This window comes from Delphinus delphis, chromosome 2, assembly GCF_949987515.2.
Source record: "Delphinus delphis chromosome 2, mDelDel1.2, whole genome shotgun sequence".
NCBI classification, from domain to species: domain Eukaryota; kingdom Metazoa; phylum Chordata; class Mammalia; order Artiodactyla; family Delphinidae; genus Delphinus; species Delphinus delphis.
This window is the reverse complement of record NC_082684.1, coordinates 54,806,854-54,820,113: the sequence shown is the minus strand read 5'-3', so window position 1 is coordinate 54,820,113 and position 13,260 is coordinate 54,806,854. Positions and strand designations below refer to the sequence as shown.

General features: G+C 37.9%; 1 protein-coding gene across 1 annotated transcript in view; it reads right to left on the bottom strand.

Annotated features, from left to right (window-relative positions):
- The window catches only part of MIS18BP1 (MIS18 binding protein 1), a 62,484-nt gene extending 50,395 nt beyond the window's left edge, over positions 1 to 12,089 (bottom strand). Inside the window, exons 1-4 of the mRNA XM_060004616.1 lie at positions 11,749 to 12,089; positions 6,429 to 7,054; positions 2,168 to 2,278; positions 1,061 to 1,536 (exon numbers count right to left, since the gene is read on the bottom strand). Coding sequence (XP_059860599.1) covers positions 1,061 to 1,536; positions 2,168 to 2,278; positions 6,429 to 6,963 — 1,122 coding nt within the window. The 5' untranslated portion in view covers positions 6,964 to 7,054; positions 11,749 to 12,089. The remainder of the gene's footprint in view (positions 1 to 1,060; positions 1,537 to 2,167; positions 2,279 to 6,428; positions 7,055 to 11,748) is intronic.
- Positions 12,090 to 13,260: the final 1,171 nt, after the last annotated feature.

Below are 13,260 nucleotides of genomic sequence, written 5' to 3'. Positions count from 1 at the left end.
AGGGTCTCTTAGAACAGATGTCTTTAAATCTTTTACTTAATCCACCTCATATTTTTAAGACAACATCTAAAACTTTTCCTCGTAAGTCTAAACATTTGCAAATAATGCAATTTCCAATAAATACACTGAGATACGAAACTGTAACTGTTATACCGCTCTTAAAAATTTAGACAGGGACTTCCCTGGTGGCACAGTGGTTAAGAATCTGCCTGCCAATGCAGGGGACACAGGTTAGAGCCCTGGTCTGGGAAGATCCCACATGCCGCAGAGCAACTAAGTCCATGAGCCACAACTACTGAGCCTGTGCTCTAGAGCCCACAAGCCACAACTACTGAGCCTGTGTGCCACAACTACTGAAGCCTGCATGCCTAGAGCCCGTGCTCTGCAACAAGAGAAGCCACCACAATGAGAAGCACGTGCACCACAAAGAAGAGTAGCTCCCTCTCACCTCAACTAGAGAAAGCCCTCGCACAGCAATGAAGACCCAACGTAGCCGAAAATAAATAAATAAATTAAAAAAAAAATTTAGACAGAATTCAAATATCTCAGTCTGATACCTACAATCATCCTTTTAAAAATAAAGGCTCAAACCTTTACCAATTGGAAAGTTTACATTGTATCTTCCTCCTTGAACTTGCATTTCTATTACACTTCCTTCAGAGAACTTATCCTAATATAACATAGTTTGATGGTCTAAAGTCTTTCATTGATCCCTCTGTATTACAACAGAAAAGCTTCTCAAATCTTCAGATGCTGTAACTCTTCTTTTAACTGCTGTTAATAGAAGCCCAAGAATCAGGAAAAATAAAATTTAAGAATACCACCTCACTGTTCATCCCCAAAGGGAGTTGCAGACTGTACTAGTAATAGAGCAAAGTAAGAGTTAATGCCTAGGTCTTACTTTTAATCCACTGTTCTTTTCACTAGGCCACACTGCCTCTACACTAAATAATATCAAAACTCCAAAATGAAGATACTGTTAATGAGAAAGCAAAAGAGCTCATGCTCTTGAAGAATGGGTGTAAAAACAAATATACATCTGCCTTAAAAGTTTTCCTACCTTATTTTTTTTAACTCCATTAGTAATAGTTTGGCATGTACTTGGAGAAAGTTTCCAGGCATTGCTTTTGGATCTCTGAGGTATTCCTATATGAAATCTTGGAGTTGCAAGCACAATTTTACATGTATCATTCATGGAACCTGGAAGATCAGTCTCCCTGGGCATTGTTTTCTCATTTCCTTCCTTAATTTCCTGTTTTGAAGTGCCTTCTGTTGTAATCTTACTATCATCAGAAACCATTAATTGACTGCCGTTTTTAAAAGGAACACAGAGAGTCTCAATGGTGGTATTTTGGGATTTTTCACAGGTAGAATCAGTGCCTTCTAAAACAAATGTGTCCTTTTTGGACTTAGTGGTTGCAACTGTATTCTCCTTAGAGTGAAGAACTTGTCTAGCCAACTGAGCTCTAGTTAATGCCTTGTTTGAGACTCCTGCAGCTGAATCATTTTCATGTTCTTGGTTCAGAATTGGAAGCTCTGCAAAAAACACAAAACCAAACAAAATTTATAGAAGGATAATATGAAATTAAAAGAGAGCAACAGAACAACTGAAAACTTCTAATATTTTTTTCCTTTTTAAAACTGAAGTATAATTGACTTAAATATTAGTTTCAGGGTATATAACATAAGGATTCAGTATTTTTACACATTACAAATAACACACAACATAGGATCACCAAAATAACTTGTTACCATCTGTCACCATGCAAAGTTATTACAATACGATTGGCCACATTCCCTATGCCGTACATGAAATCCCCGTGACTTATTTATTGTATAACTGGGAGTCTGTATTACTGATCTCCCTCATCTATTTCACTCATTTCCCCCGCCCCAGGCAACTACCAGTTTGTTCTGTATATCTATAGGTCTGTTTCTGTTTTGTTATGTTTGTTCATTTGTTTTGTAAAACTGTTTATATTAAAAAGTCTTCAGGTTAGAAATGTTCCACCCTCCTGCCCAGTCTTTCTCTGAGTGCAGCTGGCTTTTACAACTCAATCTTTTATCCACAGTCAATGCTTGTTGCCTACACAGGGGAAATAATTTTATCTAGCACATTTAGCTATACATTGAAATAACAAACAAAACAAAACAAAAAGCACTTTACCATAAGTTAAATTGCACAGAGGTGACTTCTTTTCCTGCTGATATTGAATCTTTTGCTTGACTGACAGGAAAATATTATTTGATGATTCTGAAGGAACTTCTTGGACTGAGGCTGCGTTTTTTGTTGTTTTTTTTTTTTAAAGAAAGAAGTTGAGTTGTATTAGTCACTGAGAAGAAAAAACTGCCTTAGAAAAAATCTTGGAATAGACTTAGGTTCAGTAATGATCCAACCAATAGTGTATACTTACGGAATATATGACAGTTACATTAAATTTTTTCCCTTTATTATTGTCTCATGCCTTCAACAGATTATCTATACCTACATTATGCTGAGAAAAAATTTTTTTAAAACTTCTCCACATTACTTGCCAACTCTAGACAAAAGTATACTACTGAACTTAGAAGCCTAGACATCTGGAATAACATTCTGTTTCTGCCACAAATCAGTGTTAAGGTTATATATGAAGTGCCATCCAGCCTTGAAAATTCTGATTTTGCTTCTGGTTGCTGGAAATTTCTAAAATGTGGAAGAACAGTTGAAAAGTTGTAACTTATACTTTAAAAATCAAAATGTTGAGATTCAGTAGCAGACTAAACCATAATTTATACTTCTTTGACATCTCTTTAGCAGGTCTTCAAAGGCACAAATCTGGTAGGCTTATCAACTAGAAAAATAGGAACTAATAGTATTATTTACATTTTATTCTGCTTTACATCCTAGATGGTTAGTTTTGTTTCTTGAATACAGAAATGAATTTCTTTCACACAAAAAGGGGAAGGTAATCGACTTAATTTGTACCAGAGAAGGAAAAACTGAATTATTTTATATGTTTAATTTTTTTTTTGGTGGTACGCAGGTCTCTCACTGCTGTGGCCTCTCCCGTTGCGGAGCACAGGCTCCGGACAGGCAGGCTCAGCGGCCATGGCTCACGGGCCCAGCCGCTCCGCGGCATGTGGGATCTTCCTGGACCGGGGCACGAACCCGCGTCCCCTGCTTCGGCAGGCGGACTCTCAACCACTGCACCACCAGGGAAGCCCTATATGTTTAATTTTAAATATTACACTTGAAAAAATTAGTAGTGATTATACTTTAATAAGTATGCCGCTTTGGCCTTAGAAACCTTAATATAAAGATTTTATTATAATGATGTGTCATAAAAGAAGGATAAGTTTCTATTTCTTTAATTCATTCTACTAGAAATGAAAAAGCAAGGTAGTAAAGATGAGTAAGTAATTCAATCAAATATAAATAACATGCTATATAGAACTTGGGCCGTTTATTTGAGAGTCCAAGGATCCATGCAGAGACTCTCCAAAAGATCTCTGAAAATATATACAAAATCTGTGTTTGTATATATGTGCATTTTCTGGGGAAAGATTCATCAGATTCTCAAAGTAGTCAGTTACTTCTCTCTAATTCCACTTTACATATAAAACATGCTTTAATATACATTATTTCATTTGCTTCTCCCTTTTTTCCTAGACTGTATGAGATTATTTTGTATACTCCCCCACCTCTATCCTAAACTCCCTTAGAAAACTCTGCTTTTTGTGTCAAAATATATCACTGTCTTTGAAATGCAACAATATACCCACAATCTATCGTACAGTAGTTAAGAGCATGGGCTTTCTAATAGATACCTGTATTTAATTCTCAGCCCATCACTTATTACCTGTAAGACACAGAGCAGATGTGACATATTTAAAAGCTCCAACTCCGAGACTATTAAATACGCATGTAACCATAGTGTTTGCTCAAAGAATCAAAAGAAATAATGCATATAAAGTATCTTTATCAATTATTGCAACTCATTGAAATCTCAATTTCAAGTGTCCCAATTTCTGATCACCTTATATCTTTCCAGATCATTCTCTCAAATTCACTGACCATCCCAACAAGACCTACACTTCTTCACACTTCTTCACCTCCTTCAGGTCTTCTTTTCTCTGTCTAACCAACTTAAATTTCATGGCCAATTGTGACCACCCCATTGCACACACACCCCAACTCCTTTGTCCCTTTTTCACATCATCCTACAGGCATACCTCGGAAATATTGTGGGTTGAGTTCCAGACCACTGCAATAAAGTGAGTATCACAATAAAGTGAGTCATGTGAATTTTATTTCCCAATGCATATGAAAGTTATATTTATATTATATTGTAGTCTATTAAGAGTGCAACAGTCTTATGTCCAAGAAAAAAATGTACATACCTTAATTTAAAAAATTATTGCTAAAAACACAATTTTTTTATAGCAACTTTACTGTTTAAAAATGGTAACCATATCTGACAACACAGGATTGCCACAAACCTTCAATTTATAAAGACCGCAATATCTGTGAAGAGCAATAAAGTGAACTGCAATAAAACGAGGATGCCTGTATTTGGCAAAATTACAGTCCTGATAAAATCCAACCCCCTTCCTATTCCCCACCAGCACCTATGCAGCTAGAGGAAAACTCACAACCATACTGATTGGTCTTATCTAAATTCATGCCCACAAATCTCAAGTAAGTCCTTAACATTGCCCAGGAAATCAGGCCTAGGCCATTTACTCTTTCGCTCTCCTACACTATTCAAACCTTCTCAGACTTCAATACCTGCTTCCCATTCTCACTCTCAACTGATGACTTGACTTCGTATTTCAGATTATTTCTGAAGTCACATAACACTGCCTACCTTCTTGTTTGATGTTCTGTTTATGTTCCTAGCAAAGGCCAAACATCCACTTTTAGATTCTATTCCCTCTCAACTACTCAAGAATATCATACTACAAATCTCAGTTTTTCCTTCCCTAGTGGATCATTCTCAAAAGCACACCAAGATGATGTTATTTCACCAATCATTAAAAACAACAAGATCTTCTTAAACCATACTTCCCATATTTCTCTGCTTCCCTCAAAAAGAACTATGTTCACCATCATCAATTTCTTTCCTCACACTCTCTCTTGAACCCTCCTGAATCACGTTTTTGCTCCTATCACTCCACCAAAACTGCCCACATCAGTCATCAATGATTTCCACGTTGCTAAATCCAATAGTCAAATCTCAGCCTTCATCTTTCTTGACTGATTAGCAGCATTAGACACAGCTAATGACAACTTCCTCAAAAGCATTTTGTTTTCTTGGGTTTTTCTTCTTCCTCATCTTCTCAGTGGCCTTCAGTACTTCCTACTCTTTCTTCTAACTTCTAAATTTCAGGGTGCCCCAGGACTCATCCTTGAATGTTTTTTCTGTGTACACTTACTCCCTGATGATCCCATCTAATCTCATAGCTTTAAATACCATTTAGGTGCTAATGACTCTCAAATGTATTTTTCACACCTGGACCACTTCCCTAAATTCCAACTACTTTTTTTCAAAAGCCTAATTCACAACTACACTTCAATTTTTAACAGACATATCAAAATTGACATGACAAAAAACATAATTGCTGAGCCCCCAACCCCACTCCACCTCTGTCTGCCTCACCTCAGTTAAATCGTTCCAGTTGCTCGAGCAAAAAAAAAAACCAAAACCAAACAAACAAATCACCCTTTATACCTCTTATATTCCACATCCAATCTCTAAGCTAATGCTGTTGGCTCTTCCTTCAAAATATATCTGGAATTCAGCCACTCCTTATTATCTTCACTGCTACCACCTGACCAAGCCAACACCCTCTCTCAACTGAATTACTTCATTAACTATTGCAAATTTAAAAATATAAGTCAGATCGTGTCATTCCTCTGCTCAAAACTCTCCAGTGGCTCGTTAATGTGTTCACAATAAAAGCGCAAACTCTAACATTCACCTACAAGGCCCTGCATTATCTGACCCTCTATTTATCCGTTCCTTCCCAGCTCTGTCCACTCATCCATGATAATCTCACAGCTAGTCCACATGCTTCTATTTCAGGGCATTTGTACCAGCTGAAGGATCATCCTTCCCCATTCAGTCCCCAAGATATCTGTATCTAGTGCCTCCTTCAATTTTTGGCTCAAATGCCACCTTATTGAAACACTGACCACCCCATTGAAAATTACAACCTCCTCCAACTCTCCCCATCAAGCTTACTCTTTTTCTTTCCAGAGCATTTTTCTTCTATTATACCCTAAAAAATACTTATTTGGTGATCTGTCTCCCAGCAACTGAATGTAAGCTAGCTTCATGAGGGCAGAGATTTTTGTTCATTTTGTTCACTGCTGTATCCCGCCCGAGTGCCTAAAACAGTATCAGACACAATAAACACTTTTTAAACCAACACGTAATAAAACTAACCTCTTAGTGAACTGTCTTCTGGCTGGAACGATTTGTTGTTTTCCTTTCCTTCACAGAGGTAGGTATGCTGTAATACTCCTTCCTCAGCGCCGTTAGGACTGAAAATTTTATTACTTTCATTTGTTGGTGGTTCCAACAAACTGTTTCTTGATGCTTGTTCTTGCTTGTTACGTAGTACTTTTTCTTTCATTCTTTGAAATATTTTTCCTGGTGATTCATAGCTTGCTTTATTTTTTAATCCATCCTTGTTGGGTTTTATAGCACTGATATCAAGAGAACTGTTAGAGGTGGTAGCCTCTGCTAGCATGGTAGATTGAAATTTATTATTAAAAACTGTTATTTCTAGGAACTGACTCTTTTTATGGTCATTCCATTTTAAAGAGGACTTCTGATATTTCGCCAAATCTTTTATAGGAGTAAGTGTGCCTGAAGGAATGCTGTCAAAAAACACTGCATGCATGGGCATATTTCTCCTCTGAGAATATGTCTCTGAAGACAAGTGAATTCCTGGATGTTTCAAAGGTGTTGCAATCATCTTGATAAACAGTAGCAACAAATTTCCTCTAAGAGAATATTCACTTAAACACAATTTTCAGGATAGACCTTCAGCAAGGGGCCAGAAGAACCTGTAGTTCAATGTGAAATTAACCTTTACCATGCTTTGGTACAGAAAAAGTTAAGTTTATTTGCTTTCCATAACAACATTATACTAATTAAAAGGTTTAATCGGTTCATAACAACACTGGATAATCTATAGCTCACAAATCAGATGAAGATTTTATATTTTTGTTAAAGCCTCATTTTACTATTTTTCAATGATAAACAGTTTGGCTTTTAAATTTACTTCTCTACGAAAAAGCAGCTTTCACCAAGTCTTCTACTTAATCGCTCTAGGGGCTGAATTTTGAATATTTGTTTTTGAAATTTATTTGAACCTCAAGTCCTGTAAGTTCCAATCTATATTTGCATCAAAAGCCATTAACTGACATTTGCATATGGCACTACATTAAGTTATAAAAGATTAAATTTCACCAATATGGTTTTTCCTTTTAGGCACTTAAATTTTAAGGCAGCAGCTACAATGATATATCCTAATGAAGGCTAAAAATCCATTCAATTTTTAAGTTAAATAACCTCCAATCCTGATTTTGTTATGCTGCAGAACATTTTAATTGTGAGGTTTTTGTTTAAAAAAACCCCTCAAATCAAAAGTAAATTATATACATTCTAATTTTCTAAACATTTACCGCTACTTAGAATTTTTAGAGGAAATCATGCACTTGGGCATACATGGTCTTAGACTTGTTTTAGCTTGCTTCTTACATATAAATTTTATTTCCCACACCTAGAAATTAAGATTCTAGGTGATGAACCATACAGTTACATTCTGTAATACCTGGTAAATTAACAAAATATTTCAACCTGAGGAGCTCAGAACTTGAAAATCTAGATTTATAGCATCTCTGATCACTGAATTTATAACTATTCCAACCAGTCTTTGACATCATATAAACATAAAAAGCCTATTTCAGAAAATACAAATGCAATCAGACCAAAGACATCAAGTATCTTTATCTACAGTAACTTCTGTAAGAAACAAATATGCAAGTTAAAAATTCATATACGAATTACCATTTTATCCAACAGTTTATAAGAGAAAAAAAGAAGGAAATATTCCTCGATAACAAGAGCTGACAAAAAAGGGTTATCCTGGGAATGACACAAAAACCACTGAATTCAGCAAATATGTATTAATGTATATATTTATGCATTTGGCAATGTGGTAGTGACAGGAACGCTGTGCTGAGAGTTGTAATACTCACTAGCCATTCTCTTTAAGCTCTCGAAACAAAATGAATAAACTGGGACAATTGCATGGAAAGAAGGCAAAGTATGTGCAGGTTTACACAATCTCAATTCCTTAGAACCTAATGAAATGCTCAGCAGGAAGTATAAACTGCAAATAAACTAGCAGAACTAAGAACAGGCCCAATCTGTAGCACAATAGTCCTCCCCCCCCACCCCACTTCTCCCAGGGGTGGATACATTATAAGACCCCCAGTGGATGCCTGAACCTGTGGATAGTGCCAAACCCTATATATACACTATGTTTTTTCCTTTATGTACATACGTATGATAAAGTTTAATTTGTAAATTAGGCACAGTAAAGAATAAAATAAAACAATTATAACAATATACTGTAATAGGGACTTCCCTGGCGGTCCAGTGGTTAAGACTCCGCACTTCCAATGCCGCAGGGCGTGGGGTTGATCTGGGTTGGGGAGCTAGGATCCCACAGGCCACACGGCAGAGCAAAAATAAATAAAAAATAATAAAAAGTAATAAAAGTTATGTGAATGTCATCTCTCTCACTCAAAATATCTTATCGCACAAATTTAATGCCTTTCCAACTTAACTAAGCATTTATCATGCACTGTGGCTGTAAACTTTTGCAGTTTGGGGTGCAATAGCAAAACCTGCATGCATTTCTTTTTCCTTCTTCACAATTTTACAAATAGAAGATTCGGTTTTCACCCAGACTTTAACAACCTCAGCATACAATTTTTTTTCCTCATTAAGTCAGGAGCTTTCAACTTTTCACTTAAAGGAACCAATTTACAGCTTCTCTTTGGCATATCCAAATTGCCAGCACCACTACTCTTGTGTTTTGGGGCAATTATTTAGTAAAATTAGGGTTACTTGAACACAAGCACTATGATACCTTGACGACAGTCCATCTGATAACCGAGAGGGCCGCTAAGTGACTAATGGGTAGGATATGCCGGACAAAGGGATGATTAACATCCCTAGCGGGACAGTGTGAGATTTCATCATGCTACTGAGAAAAGCATGCAATTTAAAACTTATGAATTGTTTATTTTTGGAATTTTTCATTTAATATATTCAGACTGCAATTGACTGAAGGTAACTGAAACTGTGGGCCGAGGAAAGTGAAATGCAGGTAATGGGGGGGGCAGTGGGGACTACTGTACACACGCAGAACTGTTTTCATCTAAAGGCAGATAATTTCAGTCACAGTGAAAGTCTCCAAGAACCAGCACACAACTCCTCTCTTTCATGTTGCCCAACTTCTTCCTTCTCAATTCAAACATGTAGTAGGATTGAGAGGTGTGTAGTCAAGATTCTGAAAATCCTCAAATTCCACTCACCCTCCCCAAAAGATGCAGAAAGTTCCTCTTTAAATAAGAAAGAGAAACACCTCTTTCTTATTTATGTGATAAAGAGCAACTCAGTAGAAGCGAAAAGAGTTGACAATAGTTGCCAGGTTTCAGTGCGGTTGGTGGAAAAGAGAAGGATATATAGAAAAAAAAATCACCCAGGATTTTCTCTGACCATAGAGGCTTTGCATAATAGATAAAGAAGAAAAACAAAAAGCCACTGGGTAGAGGCCACTCAATAAACTCCTGAAGCCCCATTCTCTTCCTAGTTAACAGAAAAGCAAAACAAAGAAAATAAATCATGATGCTCAGACTCTAGGACTGAAGAAGAGAAGGTGAATTCTAAAATGGTATGCTTGTGCCTTCATTAACTGCTTAAAACTATTGGAAAATCTAATACTTATAATTTATTCTGAAAACTGACAAATTCTGATGTACTAGGAAAAAATGACTATTTATTCAAAATAAATACTCAGGCGTGGGAAAACCATTATATAAAAAAAGCTAGCTATGAGCATTTATAGTATGTAAAAGGCAGGCTAAACAACTGTTATCATGGAAATGATACTGAAAGTAATTTTTACTCTTCTTCCTAAGAAGACATGAAAAGTTCTAGGAATTTATTGTTGTGGTAATATTAATAATAATTATAATGGAATGGATCAAAACTCCCAAGGCACACTAACCAAAACTGGGAAACAAGAGTTGGGAAAAAAATGAGAGGAATACTAAGTTAACTGGCAAATGATACATTTGGGGGGGAAAATGCAGCACATGACACACTGAGGGTCAATATAGATAACATTCAAAGAAACCAAATGAATCAATTTAAAGAAATGATCAACACAAAAAATGGCCAAAGGACATTTATGGCAATTAATGGAATACAAAAGGCCAATAAATGAGTCAAAATGACACTCCATTTTACTAATAAATGAAGAGATGCAAATAAAAACAGTGAGACTTCTTATGATTATCAGATTGGTAAAGATTAATTTCAAAATATAGGTTTGCATGCCAATGGGCAAGAAATTCTACTTAAAATTATTTTTCTTATAGAAACATCTACATAAGAATGCAAACATATATGTGGTAATAATAGTCAACATCTACTGCATATACATCAGATACTACTTAACCTTACAGCAATTCTTAAGAGTTAAATACTGTCATTATTCCCATTTTGAAGATGACAAACCTAAGGCATTGAGTGGTTAAATAACCAGTCCAAGGTCCCACTTACAATGATTAAGAGCAGGACCTCAGTCTATCTGATTTCAAAGCCCAAGTTCTTAAACAGGCCCTATACAAGGATGTTCACTTAAGTACTGAGCTAATTAGAAAGAATCTAGATGTCTACCAAGATGGGACAAAATTCTACTGTTCACTGAAGTACCAGGCTAACTAGAAACAACCTAGATGTCTATAAATATGGGACAAAATTCTGCTACATTCATACAACTGAATTCTATGTATTCAATAAAAGGATATACACACACGCGCATATACTGACATAGAAAGTAGCTAGGATACACTAAATTAAAAAACCAACAAAACAGGACGTACAATTGAATTTCTGTAAAAAAAAAATGTCAAAAATAAACAAACACATCCAGGAGCATAAGCATAGGGCAAAAAATCTGTAAATGAGTATACCAAATTGTAAACAGCGTTTATCTTTTATGAAGGGGCCTCCCACTACCTAAATAATTTTACTTACATCTGAAAATATTTGCAACTAATATGTAATTTAATCAGAAGAAAACAGAAGCTGGATGGATCAATTGTTTCTTTAGGTCTGTGGATGCTGGGTTCCAAGGGGAAGAATCGGGCAGTGACGCACACAATTCTCCTACCTGGTAGTCTTTAAAAAAAAAATTTTTTTTCTAGAAGTGATTTTAGAAGAAAAGCCTGGAGCGCTCACCATCGAAACAAATCTGAAGGAAAGTAGTCTACTCTCTTGATAACTACAGTAGACACGCAACAAATACACCCCGAATGAATGAGTAGTTGTGATACTACAGCCAAAGCCAGAAATGTACAGAAGTCCGAGCGAGCCCAGAATGCTGAAGCGCTGAGACTCGCGGCGCCAGAAAGGACCGGAGGCAGGAGGCGAGGAAAGAGGGGCGGGGTGGCCGTACCTTGGACGAAGGGCCTAGCATGGCAAGACAGCTGCAGTCTGGGCTCGGCTTCGTGCTGGGGAGAGGGGGACCTGGGCGCCCCAAGACTCTCGCCTCTGGCCCAGGTCGGCCCCAGCTCGCAGCGGCCTAGCCCCAGGTGACGCTCACTTTCTCGGTGAGGTTCCCTAACCGCTAAACTGCTTGGGAATTCAAATCTGAAGAGCCCGCCCTCCCAGCCAGCCCGGGATTGGCGCGCCCAGGAACTGCGTCACCGTGCGTCTCACTGGGACTCAGGAAAACTGGGGGTGGTCCCCGCTCCACGTGAGCAATGCTGTTTCTATAAAAACTGGGCAACCCCAAGCTGCAGCGGGTACTGAGCACGCACCTATAGTCGTTCTCGGACTCGTTTTTTCTTCAGAGGGAGGCCAGCCGCACGTTCCGCCGCTCCTCCCGAAATGCTCTGCGGCAGGAAGTCCTACGTCAGACGTCGACTGCGCGCTCCCGCGCTACTGCAGTTTAAGAAGCTTGGCCCTTCCCGGCTACCCTCCTGCTGTATGTGTGAAAGCCAACAGCTTTTGGTTAGGGCTACCTTCCTAGTGTGAGGAAACGGCTTGCTGAATACGTTTGAGAGAGCTTTTAGTTTTCTCAGACCGTCAGATATTTGAGGCCGAGAAGGAACGTTTTGTTCTTAGGCGATAATGGACTGAATGCAAAGTTATACTTGCAATGGGATGTTTAGTTTGAGCTATTCCCCCAGGAAGTGTGATTTTTTTTTTTTAAACCTGATTGTCTCGAATACTACTCTGGGTTGCGATGCAGTTCGTGACAGTCGCGTTTAGATTTATCCCTGCCTTAGGCTACTCCCAGTGATGCTGTGCTCTGACTAGCCACCGCGGAGTACTGTGTATCCTTCGCCTCAGCGCCCCGGCACGACTGGGGCGCTGGCTGGAAGCATTGTGTAGGGTACCTTGTTTCAGTCTTGGCGGAGGAGGAGCCAGAGGAGTAACTAGTGTTTTCAGCCTTAAATCCCTTCCAGCTCCAATCCTGCATCTTCTGTTCATGGACTCCGCCCCCCTCCCCCACCAAGTCAGCATTTAGGACAGGAGAGTTTATTTTTTGCCTCATCCAAGAAAATTCTCAACATCCTAGAGTCATGTATCGCATTTGTCCGTTAAGACTGGACTGAAATGGTTGTAATGGATTAATTTTTTAAGTGACTTTTGCGATTCCCTCTTCTAAATCTTGTATCCACTAAGTCTTGTGCTCACCGAATATTCAGAATCTAAAATATAAATTTAAAACATCAAATGAATGCAAGTAAGGAAAATAAACCAGTTGGGGGTGGGAGGTGGGAAGCAAATCATAGATCAAATGAAGTTTCTGTCTGTGCAGCATAATGAGAAAATGGCCAGACATGGATTTGCACCAAATTTATGGGAAAAACCAGACTTAAAATATATGTTTAGTGTCGTCTATGAAATGCATTTTGTGGGATAGAGAGACTTTGAAAAGACAGGCATTCATACTTCAAAG